Genomic DNA, 23,009 nt, shown 5'->3' with positions numbered 1-23,009 from the left:
TGCAGACTGCCTAAATAGCCAGAAGTCACATGGGAAACTCAGCATACAGTAAGAGAGGAAAATAAAAGGGGAAGTTGATAAAATAACTTGATTTTTGATGCAAATTTCTTTTTTCTTTTTTTTTTTTTTGCTGTTGGTGAACTTATGCGGAACAATGTTTTTCATAAATGTTTTATGTGATCTATAAGTGCTTGTTCTGTTGTGCTTTTTCGCTGCATGTGGTGTGTGGTAACCAAGTGTCAGAAAGGTTGTACGCTGTTTGTTGTATGACATTTACCAATGCCTATAATTAAAAGTGCTTTGTGAGCGGTCGGAGAGAGCTCAGACAAAAATATGTAGGTGAAATTGAAGACGACAGATATAGGCATGATCATTATTGCTTTAGGCTTCCAAAAAAATGAATCTCTGACACGTCAGCTTCTGTGAAAGGCCTTTAAGAACAGTAGAATTGCTCAAAATAATTGTGTAAAAAATAGCACAGTTTGCAGCTCGACTGGTGTCGTTGCTTTGCAAATTGTATCCTGAGATGGAACATGGTGGAATTTTGGGGCTGTTAGTTTCCCTCTCAGTTGTTAATACTGTAGATGCAGATGATTATGCAGTCCTAGGTAGGGCAACAATGTGTTTTACTGATTATTTACACCTCCTTCTTTTTATAGTATGCCACCCAACAGATGTCTGCGTGACCAGCAGCAACACAGAACAGAGCACCAAAACCACTTCCTTTTCTTAATATAGCCTAAATGGAGAAGTAAGAATGAGTCAGAAAGACGAGTGTGTCGTTGATTTAGATTACTGTCAAATCCCCCAGCAGCTTTCCACATCATTCACATCTCTTCACCTGCAACATACTGAATACGTGATTAAAGTATTCACACAGAGCCGTAGTCTTCTTGGAACTATATCAAGATCATCATCAATGTAAGTCGCAAACTTTATCTTTAATGCACAGCTTGATTATAAATCGAGTGCAGATCTCAGTTAGAAGAAGCTCTTGGTAGATTGCATGAACAGTAAGCTTCCAGTCTATGTGGACCTTGGACACATAGATGGACTATTTGAGGGTTTGATAGCCGTTTAATTTTGGGAGCATAAAAGGAAAATTGTGTTTTCGCAAATATAAATTGACACAGAAATACAGAAAAAAAAAGTTAAAATATGTAAATGTGTAATTAATAATTTTCCAAAGATTCACAAATGGGAAAATTACCAACCTGTTACTCTTTTTGAATACCTAACATTATCCAACCTTAGAATTAAAACAAATGTACTCATTACCTAATGAACAGTTTTCAAAAAAAGTGATTTTTTCAGCATTAGTTTTTAACAAAGCAGAATGGGATGTCGTATTTGAGTTTGAGTTTAATGAAGTTCAAAACTATGAATTTGTAGTCGATTTATGATAGCTGTATTTACATAGATCACTATAGAACTCATTATAGGTGTTGGGGTAAGGCTGGGATGGTCAGGGTGCCTGACAAAAGTATACAACCATCCCTTCCATTTTAATACAACTCACTAATACTCTATACAACTGATTGGGACCCACACTTTGGAATTTAAAAAAAAAATCTCCAGTAGACTCAAAATGACACTGTAACTGATTTCTATGAAATGCAAAAAACAGGAGGTAATTATTAGTAATAATCATTAATATTAGTGTGCTTTTGGAAATCAAAGACACTGAGAAATTACAGAAACTATGATACCGCAGCTGACAGCTAAAGGAGAAGTACTCTGATTGCCATTGTTCAAATTTAAAATAGTTAGCATCAACATTTACATAAAGAGCCATAAAGCCAATAAAGCCGATGAAGATGGGACTAATTATTCTATATGGTCCTGGACAGCTTGAGAAACAACGATGCTCCGTGATTAGTTTTTAAAACAGGAGCTGTCATATACACTAGGATGTGTTAGAGGAATAAAAACTGGAATAATTGCGTCTAAAATGTTCTGGAGTTGATGTATAAAATATTAGGAAATGCAACGGATAGCACAAGTCCCTTGTAATTGTACGAGTCTATTTCCTGTTCCTGTTCTGACATTACTGCAATAGGTGGATTTTAAACCATGCTGCTTTGCCATGTCTTCACAGATACAAATATGAACGGCCTGCTCATCCTGGGTGTATTGCTGTTTATTCCAGGGCAAAGTGGTGCTAAGCCTGCCAGCCCCAGCCCTACACCTAATCCCAATGAATCCACAACTAATGTATCAACAACAACCTCCCCTGGTTCCACAAACAGCACTGAACGTGAAGCTCAGCCTACCATCAGCTCGGTCTCCACTACCAGCATCACCACCACCACCACCACCACCACCGTGACAACAGGAACCACCACCCAAAGTGTTTTTCTAAGTTACAATTCTGACTGCCGTGACCTGTACATAGTGTCTGGCATACTGTTATTAATCTGCGTTTTTTTTATGATATCGACACTGATATTGCTGTGCAAGGTGTGCCAGTTGAAGAGACATCTGAGAACCGATGGCGAATCTGTCAGCAACAACGAGTACTGGATGAGGACTGACAATAGGGACAAAAGCAAGCCTGACTCTGAGAGAGAAGCCAAAGAGAGCACCATGTTAATGGCTGAGCTAACTCCAGCACAAGGGGAGACAAATAACGGCACCATCAAAGAAGATGGTGAGAAGGTAAAGGAAGATGAGAAAACACCAGAGGAGAAGGTGGTAGGAGATGCGGCCAACAGCGAGGAGGCTTCAGCCGCACCTGTAACTGCAGCTGAAGATTCACCCTCCCCCAACCCACAGGCGGCCACAGAAGCCCAGCCCAGCCAAGCTGTGGAAGCAGCCTCCTCTGAGGGCAAAGAGGAAGGTGATGTAGAAAAGAAATAGGAAGATTCCCATCTCATTCCTAAGATTCCCACAACTTCTAAATGCTCAGGTTTTATGGATGTCTTACACTGTGTGTTTCATACTTTGAATAGCTCATGAAATAACTCAAGAAACGGCCCCCTTTTGTGTTCTTATACAGCCTGCATCACTCTTCTTATATATTGGATAAGAAAAATGGGATAGTGATCAACTTCTTGAGTAAATTGTAGCACAAGACGTTGATGTCTGATAAGACAAGCTAAATATATGAACATTTTGTTTTCTTTGCCAAAGGATGTGATGTGGAGTTTTGTGTATAGCTGCCTTTATTTCACTTTGTTTAAAGCCTTTAACTGTAATTTTTTTTTCCAGGCAGATTTTTTGTTCTATTTTTGATTAACAAAATCAATTTGATAATCAACCAGCTGTGTGTATTCTAAGCTAGTCAACCATTTCTTACTGGAAAAACAACAGAGTGATGTTGCTTCCAATTCTTGTGTGTGAAAATTAAAATATTTTAACATTAGAATAAGCTTTTTGTTTCTTTCCCCCCAGCTCAACTTGTGTTTCACACTTTTTCCTCTCTTACTCTAATTTGACAATCACGCAACCAGCACAACAGAGATCCATCATTCAGAGTCATCATTGGCCCTTCAGCTGTGTAACGAGCTGGCTTTCGTGTGTGTGTGTGTGTGTGTGTGTGTGTGTGTGTGTGTGTGTGTGTGTGTGTGTGTGTGTGTGTGTGTGTGTGTGTGTGTGTGTGTGTGTGTGTGTGTGTGTGTGTGTGTGTGTGCGGTCTGCTTGATTAGCAAGCAGAGAATGTGCGTCCTCCAGGCAGTGCGACTCAACTCTAAAAGAATGCTCTCTTTCACCTCAGCCAGAGCTGACAAAAGACATACATAGAAGCACAGACACACACACACACACACAGAAAACTTTTCCAAAAAACCAATACGGGGTTGTTTCCGCTGTCATGTGCAGAACTTTGTTTATCCACATGCAGGTGACGTCATGATGAATGTGCACCTTTCTTTAACAGTTCTGAATAGTTTGTTCTCTGCTGAGCTGGGTAGTGCATCTACACCACTGGCACTGAATGCAAAAGTAGAAGAGATAAAAAGTAAAAGAGAGAAATAAAAGCATGGCTCTAGGTGATTTGCATGTACAGAGATGAAATAATGAGTAAATAATTTCAGCAACTTTTTACTGTCTGTATGGTGCAGCAGGTATACAAAGTCAAATTTGGGTTATTGGGTGTTCTTTTTTTTCTTTCCTGCTACTGCTGCAGTATTTGGCAATACTGCACGAGCTGAAAGCAGTTTTATAGCACGCTGAGGGTGGTGGTGGACAGAAGTGGAGTGATTGTGAAGCTTCTTGTAAGGGCCAGTTACAGGATACATGCATCTTAACCTCATCTCAGCAAGCTGCTAAACCCAGAAAAGAAAGTACAGAAAAGAAAAGGTGGGAAGGAAGTAATAAGCACTTTGCTGAAATGTGTTTTCGGTTAAGGTGACCACTGAGCTGAGACAATAAGTTAAAAAAAAGAAGATTCCCCTTAACTGCTGCCAGGGTTCTGCAGTCAGAAATGTGAGCTGCCTTTGTGCAAAAATAATTTTTGTCAAATTTGTCACACTTGATAAGTTGAAACACTGATTAACTGTCTCTTTGGACTAAGTCTAATTTTGTGGTTGCAATACAGCAATGCAGTGCAGAACGGAGAGTTGCCTGTATTGCTGATGACAGGTAGGAAGCTGCAGCAGAGGGAGAGTGCTCTGCAATAAATCATGGTGCTCTTTTGTGGCAGCCTCCAACATTTACGAGGAAAATAAGACCCAATTGAAGCACATCATTACATTTGCAAAAGGAGGCTTTAAGAGGGGGTGTAGATTCTGTGAGATAACTGATAACATTCGATCCTATTTAAATACAAACAGGGCTGAAATCCGAGCACAGCAGCAGCTGCCGTTTTAAAATGCAGAGGGAAATCCTGAGAGCTGCCAGGTTTAGAAGGGACCGAGTGGTTTCCTTTGTAGAGTCCTTTTTATGCAGAGATCCCTTCATTATCCGCTACATTTCTCCTTACCTCCATCCTAATGCACCCCCTCAACCCCCACCTTACCCACTCACTAGCACCCCAGCCCTCCCCTTTCACTTCCACTGCACAGAGTAAATCCAGAGCTTGCAGTGTGTGATCACGCCAACCCCAAAAGATCCATAAGAGCTGGTAGTAAACTCTCAGCTTTTCAAGGAGCAGCCAAGGACCAAACTGCAAAGAAGTGAGGGCAGCCTGAGAAAAAAAAACTACAAAAAAACCTGCAATGGTCGAGTAGGCAGAGGTCAATTCTATGAGCGGAAAAGGGTGAAAAAAATCACCTTCAGCAGAACACCAGCTGGTCCTGGGATCAAAAGCAGAAAAGGACAGGGGAAAGAAGGGGCTGGACAGCGAGAAGGAGCAGAGAAAAGTGAGTGGAATGATAAAATGAGAAGGTGAGTTCTGAACAAATTTAATCACTCTTTTTACTCACACGTTCTGCCACACCCTCGGCTCAAAGATACTGCAGTTTCAACAGCGCGCAGCTCGCGGCTGTGTCTTCGCCTGCCTTCAGACCAGCTGATGCATGAGCTCTCTGTGGAGTCATTAATAAAAACCCATCTACTGAGCTAGTTCTCCTCCTCTGAGAGCATGGGAGTGACTTTACTGACAAGCGCTGATGACTGAACACGCAAACTGATGCCAGGGAAAATGACAGCAGGGATTTCTCATCCTTTTGTGATGGATGATTTTCTTCAATAGATTAGAAATATCCTCCTTCAGTTCAGATCAAGCGCTTATCAGTTCTACAAAAGGACACAACTAAGCACTCTCCTAATGGTGCATATAAAGGATACTGCTACAGAATCTCTAAAGACATGGCTGCATAATTGTGAGAGTCAGTTTGGCATGTGACGTTAATGTGTGTACCTGCAAACAATGTAGTGATGCACAGGAAACATTAAGCTACCTGTCTGTGCACATGTGTGAGAGATGTGTGTGTGTTTGTGGAGAGACAGTGAGAAAGAACCAGCCTGTATAGTTTGCAATGCTTCTCCTGCAGGCAGCAAATGTTTGTGTCTTGTGTTCACTAGTTTCACACCCTGCAGGCCTTGTTTTCAGTGTGCCTTCTGAAAATGATGCTGTGTACAAATAACACTGGTTTGCTGTCTTTCTTGCAGGTGGAAGCTTTCTCTTCTGGAGCTCGTGCTCGTGTTATGGCTCGGGTTGCGCGTTCTGGCTGTGTGTCCCTCCATGTGCTCCTGCAGTCGCAGCCACAGGGAGGTAGACTGCTCCTCGAGGGGTCTAAGAAGTCTGCCCAATGGCTTACAGTACAACCTGCGCGCCCTTAACCTGTCCCACAACCGATTCCACGGCCTGGATGACCAACTTACCGCTTACACCCATCTCCGCGTTGTTGATTTGTCTCACAATCGGCTGAGCCAACTGCCCGCAAACCTACCTCGTTCCCTCTGGCGGATCTATGCCTCCTCCAACCGCATTCAGTTGTTGGACAAGAATGACACGGTCTACCAGTGGAACCTGCAGCTACTTGACCTCTCTGACAACAAAATGGAGAGAGCCACCTTCATCAACAACACGCTGACCAGTTTGTGCACGCTCAACCTCAGCCACAATCACTTCTGGACTTTGCCCACTAACCTTCCCATACACCTAGAGATTATTGACCTGTCCCACAACTGGCTAGTAAAAGTACTTCCAGGATCTTTAGATCGGCTCCCCAGACTAACTTACTTCTACCTGCACGCTAACCGCTTCTCTGCAATGCCTTTTGGAGTCTTGGACAAAATGACATCACTCAAAGTCATTGCTTTGGGAAACAACCCTTGGGCTTGCCACCTTTACGCCGATATCAGCTACTTGCTCTCCTGGACTCAGCGTACCCCCGCACGTGTCCTGGGCTGCCCGTGCCACACCCAGCCCATCTGTGGAGGGGTGCACCCTGGCAGGACAGGAGGGTGGCATTATGCCTCCTACAACTTACCCCCATTGGCTGCCAGCGCCAAGGATCTGACCTCCATGACCCCTAAAGCTAGTGTCACCGGATGGTGGTATCTGTCTGTTTCTACCTCGCTGAACACTCCTGTTGCCCCCAGAGAGACATGGGGCACACAACACCACACTTTCACAGCCACACCCAGCATCAGCATGGCCACCCTGAAGTACAAAACCACAGGCACACACCTAACTATTGATCACTTGTCTGCAAGTGTTAGCTCTGATTCTCTTCATGTCTCTGCAACAAAGGAAACCTCAACCACAGACACAAGTCTCCTTACAGAAATGACCGACGAAGATAACACAACATCTGCCACAGATCAATTTTTTACCACAGATAGTCTGTCCATCCTAACAAAGAAGACAACCACACTTCGCACCAGAAGTGTGAGGAGGCAGAATCCATCCTTTCCAGGTGGTATGCCCAACACTAGCCCTGCTCTTGTTTCCTGTTCCTGGGTTTTATTCCTTCATAGCTCAGCCGTCCTGTCTCTCATCCTGATTCAAGTCCATTGAAAGACGAATGAAAAGGCCCAACACCAGTTTATAGCACAAACAAGTAGAACAGACACAAAACTGATTACTGCTGCTGCGCTGCAAAGCTTGCATACATATATTACCAGCTTTACAGCTTTAATTTCAATGACAGGCTTGAGCTGAGTGTACTGACACTTTTATAATTACATGTGCAAAAACAAACAACTTTTCTAACATTTTTACAAGCCCTGCTTTGAATGTCTTTTTAAGATTGTAATGAATCTAGCAGAGCACATGATGGCACTATACATCCAGGTACCAGTCTGTTATGTAACTGAGTGCCTGGTGCTTCATGGGCAGCAACAGTCTAATTCCAGGCTGGCCAAGGTGCATTTACATATTTACACACTAATGTCCCCAATTTAGAGTTTAAATGTTTTATTTTTTTTTAACTTTTTTTTTATTGTTTCCCTATTTGTTTCCCCAGTTTCACTCTGGATGTGTGTTTTTGCTTTGACTTTGTGCAACATTTCATCCTGTTAACTGTTTCCGCTCTCTCTGTAGCTGTCCTTGATGTTTGGCCTGCTCGTTTCATACAGGGGTCAGGATGTGTGATTGAAATGTTCGGGACACGCAGATAACAGGAGAGAACAGAGACTCTTTGGAGCAGAGGGCAGACAAATGGACATTGTTGCATCACTACAGTTTAACAAAGTCCAAATCCTGGGCGCTGCTTCTGCATTTTGATCACATCTCAGACTTAAGTGTCCTTCATGATTCAGTGACGCTCGTGAAAATTATCTGCATGCTGACTGAACGTCGCAGGAATGCTAACTTACTTGTGTCTTGCCGCAGAGCGTTAAAGAGCAGACACTTTCGTGATATTCAAATCTCGACTGCATTAAACGCCAATGATGTAGCAGCCTGCAGGATTTTGTTTTTTTTACACTTTTAGTAACGCTTTCGCATCTAGACCTGAAAGCTGCCAACAGAGGGAGAAAAGCACCACAGAAATCTGCTTTTGATAAACTGAAGAAGAACTAATGTCAGGAATTAGTTTATTGCTGGGTGCTGCTTCAAAGTGTTTTCTGTAATGTTAAATAAAATGTCGGCTATTTACACCTTCTGATAATTGTTTTCATTTCACCACTGATGGTCCCTCCCCCACCACCTCCTCTTCTTTTCTTTGCTTTATCCTACGCTGGAAGATAGTTGTTCTAATTTAAAGTGTTCAGTGATTAAGTGTTAGGGGGAGAGGCCAAACAAACGGCAAATTAATGCTGAGCTTAATCTCGGCTTGTTTCTACACACTTGCTCCATAATAAATGAAGGAAGTGAGCGGCCACGCTGCATCTCCAGTGGCTGGATTTTATTCTCTTGTTTTTAAGTGTACTTGCCTTGTCTTACAGTTAATCACGAATCAGAACACACACACAATGTTTTCTGCTGGTTACTGTCCAATCGCTTTTCTTCCTTTACTTGGAAAAAAGGGGATAAATTGAAAAAGAAAATACACTGTAGAACAGACACTATCCCAGAGGTTCAGGTGATTCGTATGACCTTTATCAATGGGTGAAAGACAAGTGAGGACAATCTCACATATGGGAATATCTGGGTCAGACAAAGAAGAGCTCCTCTCTGGCGGTGAGTGGCAAACGAAGGCGCGAGCCTCGTGAACAGGTGACAATATGGTGTTGTGTTTCCACCAGCACAGTCAATGATAAACACCTGATGCAATGAGAGGCCAAGAACCTGAACAGCTTACCTTCTAAAATAAAGGTGAAGTAAAGTCAAATAGTCTGTATTCTCTTGTATGAATCTTTTTTTAATGTCACAGAAAAATCCACATGAAATACTAAGAAGAGATATTTGATGTAGCTCAGCCAAAACTTGCCTATATAACACTATGTAATGCAGTTTACGTTACTGTTTGTTAAGTTTTATGCCACAAAGATTAAAAATGTTATATTGTTAGTTTCAAAGTAAGAGTTTGTGACCAGTAATAACATTTTACAAATCTCATCGTCCTAGTCCCCAAAAATCTTTGTGGCATAAGCAATCGGGGAATTAAAAAATGCTTTTTTGTAAAAATAAATGATAAATTTTATATTGATTGTCACATAAAGCTACTATATATATATATATATATATATATACACACACATTACTAAGAGCTCTGAAATAAATGATTGTATTTACTGCTTAAAATGTAAATACATATATATATATATATATAAATATATATATATATATATATATATATATATATATATATATATACATATATATATACATTACTAAGAGCTCCGAAAAAATGATTGCATTTACTGCTTAAAACCAAATAAAGAAGGAAGCTGGTGGTTTGTGGGCTGATTATCAGAGAGCATGATTCGAGGTTCAGAAAGAGCTCTATTTTCAGTTCTTGTCTTCAGTTTATTTTCACTTGTGCCCGTGTGAAATATTAACTCATCTTACACTGCAGCCCTGCTTTATAAAGCTGGAACACAAAAATCCATAGTGTGGATGTAGTGTGAGCTGAATTTTTGATTTTGAGTTTATATGTCTTCTTTTTCTTTCTTCTTCTTCTTCTTCTTCTTTTTTTTTTTTTTTTATCTTTCTGGCACCCTTTAGCTGTGGGACTTTAAAACATCCCTTCCAGGTACTTTAGCTGCCAGTGTGCTGGCTGCTCTAGCCAATTATTTTCTCTGTAGACTTCACAAAGTAATGTCAGATTTCTCCTCTGCCTTCTCCTAATAACTGACAAGGTGTAGAAGGCTAGCATCATTTACTGCTGCCCTGCCTCCCCTCTTCATCTCACCACCCAGGCTTGTTTTGAGTGAGCTCGCTTCTTTCTTTCAGCTACACTCAGAGACTTCACTCCACAGCATGCTTTATTGTACTGCCCTCTTGTGTTCTCATAGAATTAGTTTATATCAGCTTTATATGTATATGAATGGGTTCAGACAGGGCCTCACAGAAAGGCTTTAGAAATACATCACGTAGCAAGCAGTCACTGTGAGTGCACAAAAAGAGTTTCTAGTTTTTGACTTCATTCGTCTTTGTTGCTGGAAAACTATTTTCTTGTGTTATAGAAAGTTACAAAGCCAACATAGCTAACAGTTTGTTTTATTTAGCTTGTTACTGAACCACCTTTTTCTGAGATTCAAGGAGAAAAAATCTCAGAGAAAGCAGCTGGGCCTTTTAGCTGTTCCCAGTCCAGACTGAAAAATGAGTACAGTCTTTGCTTTAAGTAAGTGAGGTCACACAGCCACAGAGTAGGTGGTGGTGATTTCTTGCTGTTTATTTGATGTTTTAGACACACTTCTTATAGAAAACAAACACACACACACACACACACACACACACACACACACACACAAATACGCAAGCACACACACACATAAAATAGGAAACTTGCAATCAACAGAACTATCATTATGCATCAGGTCAAAGTGACATCAGCTCTTATTGTCATGTGCTCTTAGCGCCCTCTTGTGGTGAAGCGACGTATATGAATGTTTATGCCAAAACATTGCAGTCAGAGACTATTCTTAGAAGGATTGTGTCCTTCACCGGCCTGCAAGTGGTAGAGACTGCTCTCAAGGACCTTTAGAAAGAAAGAATGTGTATGTATGTATATATACATATATCTATATATCTATATATATATCTATATCTATCTATCTCCAAAAGTTGAATCTGTTCATCTGGATGTAGCGTTTTGTGGGAGAAACGTTTCGTCACTCATCCAAGTGACTTCTTCAGTCTCGGCTGACTGCAGGTTTCCCCAATCTTATAAACAGTACATTTGCATAATGACTGAAACCAACCCACTGAAGGAACAATGGGCTGGTTTCAGTCAGTTCCTTAATCATAATTATGCAAATTCTCATGACCATTGATCAACAACCACTGACCAAAACCCATTGATCAAAGACCACTGATCAATGGCCATGAGTACCATTCACAGAGAGTTGGGGAATGGCTGCAATCACAGCATTGTAAGATGGCGAAAGATGTACCCTTAGGCCCCCTCCTCGATTCAGAGATGGTCTTTCCCTTTTTACGTAAATGGCCTCCTTGACTCTGCGCTCAAACCAGCGTTCCTCCCTGTCCAGGATGTGTACATCCTCGTCATTGAAAGAGTGTCCACTGGCCTGTAGGTGTAAATAGACTGCAGAGTCCTGGCCTGACGAGGTAGCTCTTCTGTGTTGTGCCATCCGCTTCGCTAGAGGTTGTTTGGTTTCCCCGATGTATAAATCCTGGCAATCCTCCAGGCACTTAACAGCGTACACTATGTTACTCTGTTTGTGTCGGGGGACCCGATCCTTGGGGTGGACCAGTTTTTGGCGCAGCGTGTTTTGGGGTTTAAAAGCCACAGAGACCCGGTGTTTAGAAAAAATGCATCTCAACTGTTCCGATACTCCTGACACATGCAAATGTACTGTTTATAAGATTGGGGAAACCTGCAGTCAGCTGAGACTGAAGAAGTCACTTGGATGAGTGACGAAACGTTTCTCCCACAAAACGCTACGTCCAGATGAACAGATTCAACTTTTGGAGATTTACTTTCCTGGATGATTGAGAATGCATCAAGACATCTATCTATCTATCTATCTATCTATCTATCTATCTATCTATCTATCTATCTATCTATATATATATATATATATATATATATATATATACATATATATAGCAGCTGGATAGCGTAGTGGTTAAACTACACGCCTTTGGAGCAGAAGATCGCAAGTTCGATTGTCTTGATGATTGGGTACATAGCCCCAAGTGCGATAGGAGAAGGATCGTTGAGTGCGAGAGGAACTGACCTGAAGGATAGGATCATGGCCAAGCTTGAAACCTGGATCCCCCGTAGCCGGTTACCAAGATTACGCGAAGTACCCTCAGAAGGTCTGCTAGATGATGTTAATGCAGCACTACGGATGATACCTACAACCACGATTACCGACACTAACAAGCTGATCTACACTACGGCAGCAGTGATCAGTGAGATGCTTGGCTACAAGTTGAACAGCCACAAGGGCAGTACCTCCATGGAGAAGGAGGGTAGAGGGCAAGATCAAAGTAGCACGGAGGGAGGTTAGCCAACTAACGGAGTTGCAGAAAGGCGCGACAAAGAAGGTGCATAAGAAATACAGCAAGCTGTCCATACCTGAGGCCTTGGAAAGACTCACAGCCTTGGCCACCCGCTTGAGGAGGTACATCAGAGAGAGAGAAGGCAGGAGAATAAACCAGCTGTTCTCCACAGAGCCAGCAAAGGTGTACTCTCAGTGGCAAGGGAACAATAACAGAACAGCACCACCTGGAGACGGAGCAATACTGGAAGAGCATATGGGAGAAGGACGCAACCCATAACGGCAATGCTCAGTGGCTAGTGGATCTGAGGGCAGACCATAGCGACCTCCCTGAACAGGGTCCAGTAACCATCACAGTGGCAGACATCCAAGAAAGGGTCTCCAGTATGAAGAGTTGGACAGCACCAGGGCCTGACATGGTTCACGCCTACTGGCTGAAGAAGCTGACTGCACTCCACGAGCGCCTGGCAGCACAAATGAACCAGCTGCTAGTTAACGAGAGACACCCGAATGGCTAACCAAGGTCAGACGGTCCTGATCCCCAAGGACCCCAAGAAGGGACCGGTCCCATCCAACTACCGACCAATAACCTGCCTCAGTACCACATGGAAGCTCCTGTCAGGCATCATATCGGCTAAGATGAACAGGCACATGGGTCAATACATGAGCGGGGCACAGAAAGGGATTGGCAAGAATACCAGAGGCGCAAAACACCAGCTACTGGTAGACAGAACAGTAAGCCGAGACTGCAAGACCAGACTGACCAACCTGTGCACTGCCTGGATTGATTACAAGAAGGCCTATGACTCAATGCCCCACAGCTGGATCCTGGAATGCCTAGAATTGTACAAGATCAACAGGACCCTAAGAGCCTTCATCAGGAACTCAATGGGGATGTGGCGTACAACACTAGAGGCCAACTCCAAGCCCATAGCACAAGTCACCATCAAGTGCGGGATCTACCAAGGAGATGCTCTGTCCCCACTGCTGTTCTGCATAGGCCTGAACCCCTCGGTGAGATCATTAACAAGACTTGCTACGGATACCGACTACGAAAACGGAGCGGTTGTCAGCCACCTCCTGTACATGGATGACATCAAGCTGTATGCCAAGAGTGAACGAGGCATCGACTCACTGATACACACTACCAGGCTATACAGCAATGACATTGGAATGTCGTTCGGACTGGAGAAGTGTAGTCGGATGGTAACAAAGAGAGGGAAGGTAGTCAGAACCGAGGGAATTGAACTACCAGAAGGCAACATTGCAGACATAGAGGACAGTTACAAGTACCTGGGGATCCCGCGGGCGAATGGGAACCATGAAGAGGCCGCTAGGAAAGCTGCAACCACCAAGTACCTGCAGAGGGTCAGGCAAGTCCTGAGGAGTCAGCTGAACGGTAAGAACAAGATCCGGGCCATCAACACCTCGCCCTGCCCGTGATCAGGTACCCTGCTGGGGTAATAGGCTGGCCAAAGGAGGAGATAGAAGCCACTGACATAAAGACAAGAAAGCTCCTTACCATGCATGGAGGGTTTCACCCCAAGTCCAGCACCCTGAGGCTGTACGCTAAGCGGAAGGAAGGGGGCCGGGACTGGTGAGTGTCAGCACCACAGTCCAGGATGAGACAAGAAACATCCACGAATACATCACGAAGATGGCCCCAACTGACAGCGTACTCAGTGAATACCTCAGGCAGCAGAAACCCAAGAAAGAGGAGGAAGGCGAGGAACCATCATGGAAGGACAGGCCCCTGCACGGTATGTACCACCGACAGATAGAGGAGGTGGCTGATATCCAGAAATCCTACCAGTGGCTGGACAAAGCTGGACTGAAAGACAGCACAGAGGCACTAATCATGGCAGCACAAGAACAAGCTCTGAGTACAAGATCCATAGAGGCTGGGGTCTATCACACCAGGCAAGACCCCAGGTGCAGGCTGTGTAAAGATGCCCCAGAGACAATCCAGCACATAACAGCAGGGTGCAAGATGCTAGCAGGCAAGGCATACATGGAGCGCCATAACCAAGTGGCGGCATAGTGTACAGGAACATCTGTGCCGAGTATAACCTGGAAGTCCCGAGGTCAAAATGGGAGACGCCCCAAGGGTGGTGGAGAATGACCGAGCTAAGATCCTGTGGGACTTCCAGATGCAGACGGACAAAATGGTGGTGGCTAACCAACCGGACATAGTGGTGGTAGACAAACAGAAGAAGACGGCCGTAGTGATCGATGTAGCGGTTCCGAATGACAGCAACATCAGGAAGAAGGAACACGAGAAGCTGGAGAAATACCAAGGGCTCAGAGAAGAGCTCGAGAGGATGTGGAGGGTGAAGGTAACGGTGGTCCCAGTGGTAATCGGAGCACTAGGTGCAGTGACTCCCAAGCTAGGCGAGTGGCTCCAGCAGATCCCGGGAACAACATCGGAGATCTCTGTCCAGAAGAGCGCAGTCCTGGGAACAGCTAAGATACTGCGCAGGACCCTCAAGCTCCCAGGCCTCTGGTAGAGGACCCGAGCTTGAAGGATAAACCGCCCGCAGGGGCGTGCTGAGTGTTTTTATATATATATATATATATATATATATATATATATATTAACTGTAAGACTTTATAAAAAGTGTTTGCTCTGCTCATCATCCTTGACTTCTTCCGTTTACTGCCATGACAGAATTTGATCACTGGGAGCTTTATGTGCAAGCAAGTTTTTGAATCGGTCAGACATGGAGACTGTTTAGGGTCTTCTCTTTTAACCTCTAAATTCCACCCAGAATGCCATGTTTAATCACCAAATAATACAAACAGAAAAACAGGCTTGTTACCAGTAATGCACAGAGTCATCCACCTTGAAAAGCCAGCAGCAGGCTGCTTATGGCAAAAACAATGGCTGCCAATTTTGATCTCCTTAGAGTCGCGGTATCAATCGTAGCCCAGAATTAGGCTGGTACCCAACCAAAGGACGCTCAAACGCAGCAGATAAAGTTTATCTGATAAACCTAATCTGTATTGACGGCTTGTGTCTACTGTGTATGCCAAGGCCCAGCATGTCTTTGAGCCAAGAGCAATGGTTTCCAGTCTGATCAGCTGAAAAGCAAAATGTGTAGGAATCTGGAAGAAATAACAAGGCGTACTCCAGCAGCTGGAAGACTGATGAGACAGGCAAAATTCAACCTCGCAGCATAGTGAGGGGGAAGCAAAGGATATGGTATCTCTCTCTCTCATCTCAGTGGCACAGACAAGGCAAGGTCAGTGTTAAGGTCAGTGGTTGCAGAATAGGAAGTGGTTGGCAACTGAGAGAATATATGGTGGCAGCCAGTTAGAGAAGAAAGAATGCGAAAAGGAAACAGGAGTGAAAAGGCTGGTTAAATAAACGGAGAGTAAGCCAGAAGGACAGAGAGCAACACTTAGCCAGAGAGGCTTGGTTACCATTCTCAGGCTCTGTGAGGATTCTAAAAATGTTTTAGGCACACATAAACAAAGCACAAGTGGATAAACATGGGTGAAGTCCATCAGTCCAGTCATCCACAGGCTTCCTGTGTTGTCCATTAGCAAAGGAAAATGCCGTTAAAAACAACTCATACAGATTTAGAAATAATACCTTTGATTTAAAACAGGTTCCAGTTGTGTAAAGCATAAGTTAACAGCTTCACAGTGGGTTTCTCAGAAATCAGGGATGGTCCATCTCTTCTCCAAAAGGCCAACACACACACCTCTCTTCCTACTGCTGACTGTACAGGTGATAGGATTGCTCCTTGTGGTGCTTTTATGCCATTTGTCATCATCTGTAAGACACAGCTCTCTCTGGAGTCATACAAACAGCAGCCAGAACATTCCAGGGAGCAGCAGGGGCATGAGCTTATCTCCCAGACCAGTGAAGCAGGTAAATGACGTTGTCATCATCCTCTTGTGTTGGAATCTGATCGGCCTAAAAAGAGACCCAGTTGCAAAAGGGTGGGCCATTAGGGTCAGAAAAATGCAAATTGTCTTTCATAGAGCTCACTTTTAATGGAGGTGATTCTGGAGGGAAAAAGCACTGGAGGATCTTCTGTTCACACACAGTTGCAACTGTTTTTGTAACCTCCAAGGGAATAATCTGTGGACTTTTGAGGTTCTGCAGCGGGTATTTTTTGAGAATTTGCCAGCCAAATTGGCATTGGGGCAGCCTTATATGCATAAAGACTTCAAAGTAAATATTACAGCTTCTTTTTTTTTATATGTAATGTCTCTGAATATCGCTGTGGCCCATCTACCTGGAATGCTAGTGCGTAGCCTCTGGCACAGCTTAATTAACTCATCTGTGTGGTTACAGAAGGCATAATGGGGGAGAGAAATCACTCATCACCAGAACATCCTTCCCACTGATCTGACTTCTAACACTTTCTCTGTGTGCTAACAAAGAGACACAAGCCCAGTAATCCTCACAAATCGTGATCAGTTGACAGGGTTTACACACAAACCACCTTTGAAGAGACATATAAATCAATGTGGAGAATAGAAATTTTACTCATTAAATCAATCAGTGGACCACTGGTTAATCCTAGCCAGCTGAAATGGACCTTCAGAAGATGCCAAATTATTCCCGGCAAGATGAAAGAGTTGGTAGTCTAGAGTTTGGTGGGTGGCTAATTCCTGAAATAGGACTGTCAATTATGCATGTTTCAGTCTGGCCCTCTCCCTGCTGCCTGAGAGGTACTTAAGCCGAGCAAAGAAGAAGAAGAAGCACAGAGGAGAGGACACTAGAGGGAGACAATTTGTTCACATCTGCAGCCTTCTCCACAGCTTTCCTCGGGATTCTGAATTCCACTGTAATAGGCCCTCCTGAGAAAAGCACTCAATCCACAGTGATCAATATGAAATCATTCACCACGTCCAAAGGATAATATTAAACACATTTAGGATGTGTCTGGATAGTTTCCCTAAGAAATTCCTGTTAACGACAGAAAGTGCTCTGATTTGTCTTTTGATTTTTATTCACAAAACATGCAAGCTAAATAACATGTGGTGAACCTCACATGTAAAAAAAAAATTCCCCCACAGACTTACAGTTTCAATTTCAATACATCCGTATTAGATGTTGTCTATCATTCCTGGTGTTTGTGGCAAAAAAAGCCCCTTTGAAGCCTGAAAGAAATCTTTTTATTTTTTTTACATAGATATCTTGGTGGAGAAAGGGGTTACACATGATGGAAGAACAATTTCTCCAAGGTCAAGTGAAGCTTCTGAGGGTGTAAAGTGATTACTGCAACAGGAAGCAGGATGCCTCTTCTCAAAACAGCATCTCATAACACTGTCAGTGAGTCTGTTGCTTCTCTCACTTTCTTTTTCCCCCCTCAGCTCTTTCACACACTATCAAGTTTACTTCTTTCTCAATCCCCAAATCCTCCACTCTTTATGCAGAGGCTTGGTTAGTTACAAGCTTCTTCTTCTTTTTTTTCCTCCCTTCGCATGCTGAATTTGCTCTCTATTGAGAAGCTGTTCATCTTTCAGAACTGAACAGTTACACCAATGCAAATGCAGGATTGCAGAAGTCTTCAATTGCCCTTGAAGCTCCAGCAAATGACGATGAGCTCAAAGAATGCAGGATGCAAATATATCTTAAAAGACTTTGTCCCCACGTTAATCAAAGCGTCTTCAACTGCTTCAACCTTTTTCTTTTTTTTTCTTTTTCCTTTCTATTTGTCATAACGTGAGCGCCCAAGTAATGGAACCACCGCTCAGCATCATTTTCAAGGAAATTTGTTCACACGTAGGCCACTTTGTTGCAGGATATAACCCCTCTCTTTCTTCCTCACCCACGACTAAACACTCAGCTGCTCCAAAAGCATTGCTGTCAAGTTGCTTAAAGAGCTACAAACATTTTAGGCGCTTTCATCAGGCGGTGCTGGCTGCTCCGATTAAAGTAGAACACTGGTCAATTTAAAACAATCTATATGTGCTTTTCCTTCACTGAGTGTTAAAAAAAGATCTGGACACGGAAACCCCCTGTGAGCGTTACCCCACAGAGATCCAAAGGATTTCGGCTCGTCTGCTTACAGGTTGCTTTGGGGCCAAATCTGGTCGGCAATGGATCGATGAGACGTTGTGAAACAGCACACCCGCCGTACCCTTTTCTGTCACATTTAACTCGCCTCTCTTCATGCCGTAACAACCGCGGATGGAAAGGCAATAATGCTGTTGTTCACAAAACAGAATAATTCACAACCGCACCGTGAAGCCCGGGCCTCCAGTGTTTTTGTTTGAGCATGAAACAGAAGTTGCTCTTCATGTGTTAAATCCACTGTGATTTTTGCACACCTTGTGATGGGGCTTTAAAGCCCGTTGTTCCTCCAAGCTCATACTCCACATCAATTTATAACCCACCCACCCACCCACCCTCCGCTAACTTTTCCTCTGTTCAGCTGCTGTGTGGATGCGATTTTCTTGCGCTCACGTTTCAGGCATGTCTTTCAGGAGGCCACTGCGCATATGACAATGGTAAAGCAATCATAAATGCATCAGCAAATGGCATGGGACAAAAACAATGGTGCAAATAAGGCATAATAAGTAATAGTCTTTCACACAAGGTGTCATATTTCCATTTTCTTTGACACTCGCATACTACAAGGAATTGCCGGCATTTGCTTCCGTACCTTTGTTTCGGAGATACAGACAGCTGCAATGTGGAGAGTCCCCTAACTAATGACAGACTTATAGCTGTTCAACTGACAAAAGTGTTGTTATTTGGGTTTTATCTAAGTCATTGTTTCAAAAACATGCTGCCTGGCCAGATAAGAAATTCCCTCTGGTAGAACCCTGAACACTCAGCAAAGACAGGCCTATTCAAAAAAAAAAAAAAAAAAAAAAAAAAGTCACTGACTGTGAATAATAAAATAGGATAGCTAGTCATTTCCCAGAGAGTATGCATCTTCTTGGCTCATATCAGTGAAAACTGCGGTCATTTAATATTGTCAGCGTGACATCTCTGAGCAGCAATCAGACAAATGTATGATACATAATTGAAACAGATTGGACATGTATTTTTTATTGTGTTCTATTGATAGCACGTTGCGCAATTAATGCATAGGCCCATATCTTAAAATATCTTAAAAATGTCATTCACCCTCATTTATTCTTAATTTCTTAGTCTGCTTTGTCATCACCTTCTTCAAGGTCATGAGGGGGCAGAGCAAGCTTATCTCCACATACACTGCACAGAGGGCAAGGCTAGCAGCTCATTAGAGGTTATCTAGTGGATGGATCTATAATTGCATCACTGTATGTAAGGATGCAAGCTTTTATTGATCTCCATGGGAAAATTTTCTTTGTTGGCTTTAGTAATGAATGTAGTAGTTGAAGGTGAGACCCCAGCATCAGCTACAGAGGCTTTTCCTCAGAGACACATAAACCATGCTGGAACATGTTTAAATAACTTTCCTTAATCCTGGAAATACGTTTTAAATTCAGATTCTTTGCCTATTCTGAGCCTAGGTTGAGCATTTTTTTAACATTATAACATGTAATTACAACCTTGCTTTGTTCCTTGTACAGCGGGATTCTATGGATCATGTCTGAAGGGTCCATTTGCAAAGACGTCAATAATTTTAATGCACCAACTAAAAAGAACTATATTGACATTTTAGTGGTAATAATGTAACAAATCATCTTGCAAAGAGGAATCTGTCCACCGGTAACATTTATTATACTTATATCATTCAGTTATTGGCGCTCAAATATTCTTCAGTTAGAAAAAAAAAAAAAGATGCCCCCGTGCACCTGCACAATACTTATTTTACAGTTAGACCACACTCTTTGCTGCTCCCTGTCGAGTTAAACTCCGCTTATTTCTCAGTAGACACTTAAAAATCCCGACTATATGTCATGTTCTATTATTAAAATAGTGACTGTGCCACTTTGTTACGTCTTTCTAGCGCACTAGATTACACGGCGGAAGAATAACAAACAGTTGTAATTAATAAGAACAAAAAAAATAATGTCTGCATGTCGCTTTTGCTTTTGCAAGCCTTACCTTTCAGTGGTAAAACAATTTGTAAACAGTATTAATTAAAAATAACATTTCTCATGCTATGTGTCCACTGGCGTAGAAGAGCAATAAGCCACTTTCACCTCTAGTGGCTTATTGCTTAATTAAATGACAAATCGGAGGATTGGTTTGCAGATTGCCTGAATTGACGTCAATTGGATTGGTTAGGTGACAGAGCCAGGCTCCGCCCCCTGTGGGCCAAGGTAGAGCATGCTGAGAGAGGGAGGAGGGAGCAGGGGGCTGAGCTGATCCCACGTGTGACGCTTTCATTCCCGGCTCAGTAATATTCTCATAGCGGGGCTTTGCATATCTCCTGCCGTATCTGTGCGTGTCTGTCACTGTTACTGTAGTCCCAGCCTATAGTTTGGAATAGATATGGAAGGAGACGGGAGTCAAGCCACATCCGGAAGCCTAAATGATTCACAACATGACCCGGGGTAAGGATATATTTCTAAATTTAATCCTTAGGTACGATTTTTTTTCATGTTACAACATCTTGGAGAGGACTTCGACTGCCGTGCTGGATTCGTCCCCCCTCCCGCACCCCCCTCCCAACAGTACGCACTTAAACCGGGCACGGGTCTGTTTCCAGATGCAGTTTTAAAAGACCTCAGCTCCGTAGCAAAGAGTGGCCTGCCCCTTTTATGTAGCCAGAGTGTAATTACTAAGCGCGAATGTGTTTTCATAGTCTTCCTTTATCCTTTAAGGTCGCTTTTAGAAGTAGTTAGTCGTCAAAATGGCCGAACTGACATCTGGACTCACTTCTGTTGTGTTTTCCCCTTACAGTAAAATGTTTATCGGTGGCCTCAGCTGGCAAACCTCACCAGGTGAGACTGTTATTCTCTTTTACACCGTAACCAGCATTTCTTGTTGTTTTTTTTTCTTTTTTTCCCCTCTGTCGCTGTGACTGAGTGCTCGCTGTAGCTGCTGGCGGCGGTGTATGTGCGAATGTGCACTGTGCAGTAGTGTACTGTATGGGATATCTCACTAGTGTGTGCGCACGATGTTATTTTTGATCTCCGTCCATCTGAAGTCCTCTATTCGACCCCTATGCGCATCGCGGGGTATTTTTGAAATACAGTGACAACAGCATGCCCATATGTTTCTGTCAAAATGACCCGACATATTTTTTTCTTCTTCTCTCTATTCACAGACAGCCTTAGAGACTATTTTAGTAAATTCGGAGAAATAAGAGAATGTATGGTGATGAGAGACCCCACGACAAAACGTTCAAGGTAAATACAGGGCTTTTCTTACTTTTCCCTTTCCAGTGCACATAGCGATATCGCTTTACTTTGACCGTGCTCAGTGTTTAATCCAGCGTGTATGTGTGTTTTGTGTGCCCGCGCGCCCATGTGTTCGTGTTCTCGCACGCGTATGTCTGTGTGTGTATGTGTGTGTCCCCGTGTGCGCGCGCCTGCGTGTGGTTTCACAGCAAGCCAGATAAGCTTAAATGCTCACTGCTGTAAAGCTGCGGCCGAATGCAATTTGACATTGACTTTGTGACTGCACCACAGTTTTTGTTTTTTTTTGCTGTGTGTGTCTAGTCGTCTCATATTGTAACGTAGCAAATAATGATGAGCACTGTCCTCACTTTTGTTTTTTTGTTTTTTTGTTTTTTGCTTTTCCCAAAATCTGCCACAGGACAAGCCGTAATCTGGATTAGAAATGTATATTTGCAAAGAAATGTTGTTGTGCAGCAGTAAGGTCATTGGGATTGTTGTTCACACTGTTAATGCAGGTTTATTATTTGCAAGTTGCAGGTTAAATTTATATTTGCAAGGGGTGGGGGTGGGGGTGTCTGTGTCATTTTTTAATATGTATGTAATTTTAAATGATTATTAACATGGCTGTTCTTGTCCTCTCTGTGTCTTTGTTTTGCAGAGGATTTGGGTTTGTTACGTTTACAGATGCTGCCAGTGTAGATAAAGTCTTAGCTCAACAACACCACGAATTAGACTCAAAGACGGTGAGTTGATTTCGTTTGCTCTTACACCAGAGTTCATTTCACGTTTTGTGTTTATGCTGCTCTGCCAACTGAGACTTTTTACTGCCTAAGTAGGGCCTTGTGGGTGGTGCGGTGGTGGAGGGGGGGGACACTTCTTAGGTTGACAGGCTGTGTCGATCAAGGTCACGCACAGTGGCTAAATGTGTGCTGGTCTCTTCCACAGAGAGCCTGGCAATAAAATAAAACACAACTCTGGGGTGAATATTACATGTGTTCACTTTTACTTCTCTGGCTGAATGGGGCCAGACACGCCCCCTTCTTTGCTGCAGACACATGTGGCAGTGTGCCTATATCTCATGTGGACACACAAGGGCGTGCTGTCTCAGGACTGCTGCCTTGCTACTGTTTGATCTAGCAGATATTGTATCATAGCATGTCCGATTAGCAGATACTATGAGTCTGAAAGGTTTGAGCCCTATATTAGAGATTAAACACATTAAATATAAATTAATACATTTTTAAGCTGCCAGTATGTTCAAACTAATTACTGTAATGTATGATAATCAGAATACATAAATGCAT

At 43.0% G+C, this 23,009-nt stretch overlaps 3 protein-coding genes across 9 annotated transcripts in view; all 3 read left to right on the top strand.

Moving 5' to 3' along the window:
- The first annotated feature begins 775 nt into the window (after nt 1–775).
- LOC116313123 (cell wall protein DAN4-like) lies at nt 776–3,356 on the top strand. Its single transcript, XM_031730696.2, has 2 exons — nt 776–921; nt 2,099–3,356. The coding sequence occupies exon 2, from the start codon at nt 2,107–2,109 to the stop codon at nt 2,857–2,859; it is 753 nt and encodes a 250-aa protein (XP_031586556.1). The 5' UTR covers nt 776–921; nt 2,099–2,106; the 3' UTR covers nt 2,860–3,356.
- A 1,908-nt stretch (nt 3,357–5,264) lies between these two features.
- On the top strand, nt 5,265–7,405 carry LOC116313097 (oligodendrocyte-myelin glycoprotein-like). Its single transcript, XM_031730666.2, has 2 exons — nt 5,265–5,325; nt 6,052–7,405. The coding sequence occupies exons 1-2, from the start codon at nt 5,318–5,320 to the stop codon at nt 7,403–7,405; spliced, it is 1,362 nt and encodes a 453-aa protein (XP_031586526.1). The 5' UTR covers nt 5,265–5,317.
- Nucleotides 7,406–20,662: 13,257 nt separating this feature from the next.
- The window catches only part of msi2b (musashi RNA-binding protein 2b), a 262,995-nt gene continuing 260,648 nt past the window's right edge, over nt 20,663–23,009 (top strand). For all 7 annotated transcript variants that reach the window (XM_039618135.1, XM_039618134.1, XM_039618133.1 and 4 more), the window contains exons 1-4: nt 20,663–20,916; nt 21,266–21,306; nt 21,633–21,714; nt 22,364–22,448. In XM_039618135.1, coding sequence (XP_039474069.1) covers nt 20,855–20,916; nt 21,266–21,306; nt 21,633–21,714; nt 22,364–22,448 — 270 coding nt within the window. In that variant the 5' untranslated portion in view covers nt 20,663–20,854. The remainder of the gene's footprint in view (nt 20,917–21,265; nt 21,307–21,632; nt 21,715–22,363; nt 22,449–23,009) is intronic.

Source organism: Oreochromis aureus, linkage group 10 (assembly GCF_013358895.1).
Source record: "Oreochromis aureus strain Israel breed Guangdong linkage group 10, ZZ_aureus, whole genome shotgun sequence".
Lineage (NCBI taxonomy): Eukaryota > Metazoa > Chordata > Actinopteri > Cichliformes > Cichlidae > Oreochromis > Oreochromis aureus.
Note: the sequence above shows the minus strand (reverse complement) of the source record. Positions and strands in the feature narration are given on the sequence as shown.